Source organism: Elephantulus edwardii, unplaced genomic scaffold (assembly GCF_000299155.1).
Source record: "Elephantulus edwardii isolate Elephantulus edwardi_28Jun2011 unplaced genomic scaffold, EleEdw1.0 scaffold00151, whole genome shotgun sequence".
Classification (NCBI taxonomy): Eukaryota; Metazoa; Chordata; class Mammalia; order Macroscelidea; family Macroscelididae; genus Elephantulus; species Elephantulus edwardii.
This window is the reverse complement of record NW_006399901.1, coordinates 4,802,682-4,805,922: the sequence shown is the minus strand read 5'-3', so window position 1 is coordinate 4,805,922 and position 3,241 is coordinate 4,802,682. Positions and strand designations below refer to the sequence as shown.

The window sequence follows — 3,241 nt, the reverse complement described above, 5'->3', positions numbered from 1 at the left end:
GTCAAGAAATCTGGAGAACGACCACTTGGCCAACTGACTGGAAGAGATCGATATTTGTTCCTATCCCAAAGAAAGGTGACCCAACAGAGTGTGGAAACTACAGAACAATCTCACTGATTTCACATGCAAGATTTTGCTGAAGATTATCCAAAAACGACTGGAACAGCACATCAGCAGAGAACTACCAGAAGTCCAGGTTGGGTTTAGAAGGGGTCGTGGTACTAGAATCTGCCTTATGTACAATAATTCGTTCTATCAAATAATCATTCTATTGAAAATCTTCCAAAAATAGATTTAGGCAAAAGTAGCCATTTCTGCACTCCACAGCTATTTACCGTTGTGACCTTACTGACCCCAGCCATGTGGTCATCCACATCATTCAGTAGACATTTAACTGTGTTAAGGCGATAAAAGCAGGCTGCACGAAGCCATAGGATTCGGGAAAATGAAACTGTGTATTTCACTTGCATCAGGTAAACAAGCTGAGAAGGCGTGAGTCTCAGAGCTTTTACTGTGGCAGCGTGAGGGGCTTCTGAACAGTGGGGGGGATGGTGCAGCGGGGGACCAGCCGTGGCCTCATTTCGTCTCTGCCTCTTTCTTGGGCTCTTGTTTTAATTTGTAATCAGCCAGGGCAGCCTTGATTGCATCTTCAGCCAGCACTGGAAGTGACAGAAGGAGGTAGAATATGTTAGAGGACAGGAGGAGAGGGGTCTTAGGAAAAGAATACGGGAATATTGGCTTCCTTAATGGAATCACCCAGCCCCGGGGATGGTCCCCTGAGCAAGGTTACCTTGGTGGGGGAATGGTGGGGGCCGAGTTTGTTCATTTCTAGTGCTCAACAGAAGCCCCTTGAGGACTGAGAACTGTTGACAGCTACAAACCGTAAAGAGCTGTGCGCATAAAACGGCTGCCAGATGGTGGTCTGCAGACTGGGCCTCCAGGGCACCTCTCAGAACTCACTTTCTCTTCTGCAAAACTGAAGGACTCCTGCTGTGAGGACTGAATGAACTGACTTACACCAAGTGACACACAGTAGGGACAAAACACATGCTAGTTCTCTTTTGCTCCTGTGACAGTCTGTGAGCAGCTGCTGGCTATGCTAGCGGTACAACTTATTTGCTGATGGGTTGGCGCCTGGCATGTCAACCTCTCATTGGTATAGGTTTGAAAGCTTTAAGAGTTGATAAAAGTGAAGCTGTTATCATTACTGAACACTTTGATTAAACAATCTATAAAATCCTGATCAAAAGAGGGACACTGCAGAACAGAATTTCAAATTCTCATGGCCTCTAGACTTTGTGGAGCCATGGAGGCTGAATGAGCCCTGAAAACCATTATTTCTTTGAATCTTTCCAAAAATATCCTTTGAAGTTATCTTAAAACAAAACAGTAATTAGCTTAACTAGTAAAGAACATCTGCCCTGAACATTATGATTGTTCCTCCGCCCTCATAATGGGCTTTTTAAGATCTATATTGGATCAAAACGAGAATAGCAGCTAGAAAGACGAGATGGGAACCTTGGGGGCAGTGAGTTTATGTGGCTAGAGGAGGAATAAGACAGAAAGGAGGGTGGGAATGGTTGTACTACTTACTTAAAAGAAAACAATCAGAAGTTATTGAATTATACAAACAGAAATGGTTCAGCTGATGGGTGTTTTATTGTGATGTTTGCAACAATTAATAATAACAACAAAGTGAGGTTATGGATTGTTTTTATATAATGTCAAATCAGAACCCATAGCTGACACCCCAGCAACTTATCAAAGGCAGTTAACACATGAGAGGAGACCGCCCATCTTTCTTCCACAGAGCAGCTGGTGGATTTGAATTGCATATCTCTGTGTTGGCAGCACAGCTCCTTACCGCTGAGCCACCAGAGCTCCTCAGAAGTAAGAGGAATGCCACAGGGGAACGTGAAAACGAAGAGCTGGAATGATAGCAGAAGGCAGGCCAACAGCAGAGAATGTCAGCTCAAGGTTCCAGTTCTCAAAACCACCTAACGGGGAGGCCACGATGTTTTGGAAACCTGGGTTATGTTTACAGGCTGTGACTTGACAGTGTGTATGTGGGGACTTGAAATTCCAGCTCCCGTGGGAGGCACTCGCGCTCAGCAGGCTCTCGGACTGCTAGCTCGTCCCTGCCCCAGCGCCCAGTTCTCCTGGCAGTCTGAGCCTGGCAAGGGGCCCGGCCCTCTGTTGATGTTTAACTAATTTGGTGAGTACACCTCATGAATGCAGAAAGGGTGCTGTTTGCCATTCCTTCCTTCCCTGAAAGGTCAGGAGCAGGGGGAGAAAGCTTTAGACTCAATATGCGGACCAGACTGGAGGGCCTGAACTCTGAAGGCCTCCAGGCTTTCTGGGAAGCACGGGAGTGGAAGGGAGTACTGCACACCGAGACTTGTCACCATGTACACAAGGACAGCAGTGAGGCCAGAGGTGAGCAAACACAGCAAACACACCCTTGGACAAACAGAATTTCCCCCTCAGTTTGTCTAAACATTAGTGCAATGAGGTGAGAACCTCACAGACTGTGGAGGCAAAGACTGGATTGCCATTCTCCCATTTACTAGCTGTGTAACGTGGGCAGTTAGCCCGAGGCCCCGGTTCCTCACCTGTAAGATGTTAACAACATTAGAGGGAATTTCAGAGGTGGAAATGATATATGTTGGGGATTCAGGATAGCACCCCATCACACGTTTTCAGGACAGCTGAGGCCTGGGCGGGCTAACCCGCTGAGTGGACCCAAGCGCTTGGCTCTCCCGGGGCTCACACGGGCTCTCTGCGGGCCCCTGGAATCAAGCTGCTGCTGGTGCCGCCTGGCTCCCGACCACGGCAGCCCCTGGGGGTGGCGAAGGGTGGACTTACTGGAGCAGTGCAGTTTCACAGGAGGCAGGCAGAGCTCTTTGGCGATGTCGGTGTTTTTGATGGTCGAGGCCTCTTCAATCTGAGACATGGAGAAGATAACTGAGTTAATTGGCTATATCAATATTGTTCAGAATAGATAATTGCATCAGCCAATTATCTTGGTCAAATTACTCCTCATTATCCAAAAGATTATATTTTGCAAATAAAAATTCATTTATATTTCCTAAAGTTTTTGTTTATCAACCAATTTCTGATGCTCTTGTAATATTTACTGATGGATCTTCCTGAGAAAAGGCTGTTTTTGAACCAATTGGAGCTCTTTAAAACAGTTGAAGGCTCATTTTCAGCATACCAGCCAAATTAAAAGCTACTGAGC

The 3,241-nt window shown here is 46.5% G+C and overlaps 1 protein-coding gene across 1 annotated transcript in view; it reads right to left on the bottom strand.

Annotated features, from left to right (window-relative positions):
- Positions 1–576: 576 nt before the first annotated feature.
- Positions 577–3,241, bottom strand: part of ISCU (iron-sulfur cluster assembly enzyme) — a 10,273-nt gene continuing 7,608 nt past the window's right edge. Inside the window, exons 4-5 of the mRNA XM_006894893.1 lie at positions 2,866–2,944; positions 577–659 (exon numbers count right to left, since the gene is read on the bottom strand). Coding sequence (XP_006894955.1) covers positions 577–659; positions 2,866–2,944 — 162 coding nt within the window. The remainder of the gene's footprint in view (positions 660–2,865; positions 2,945–3,241) is intronic.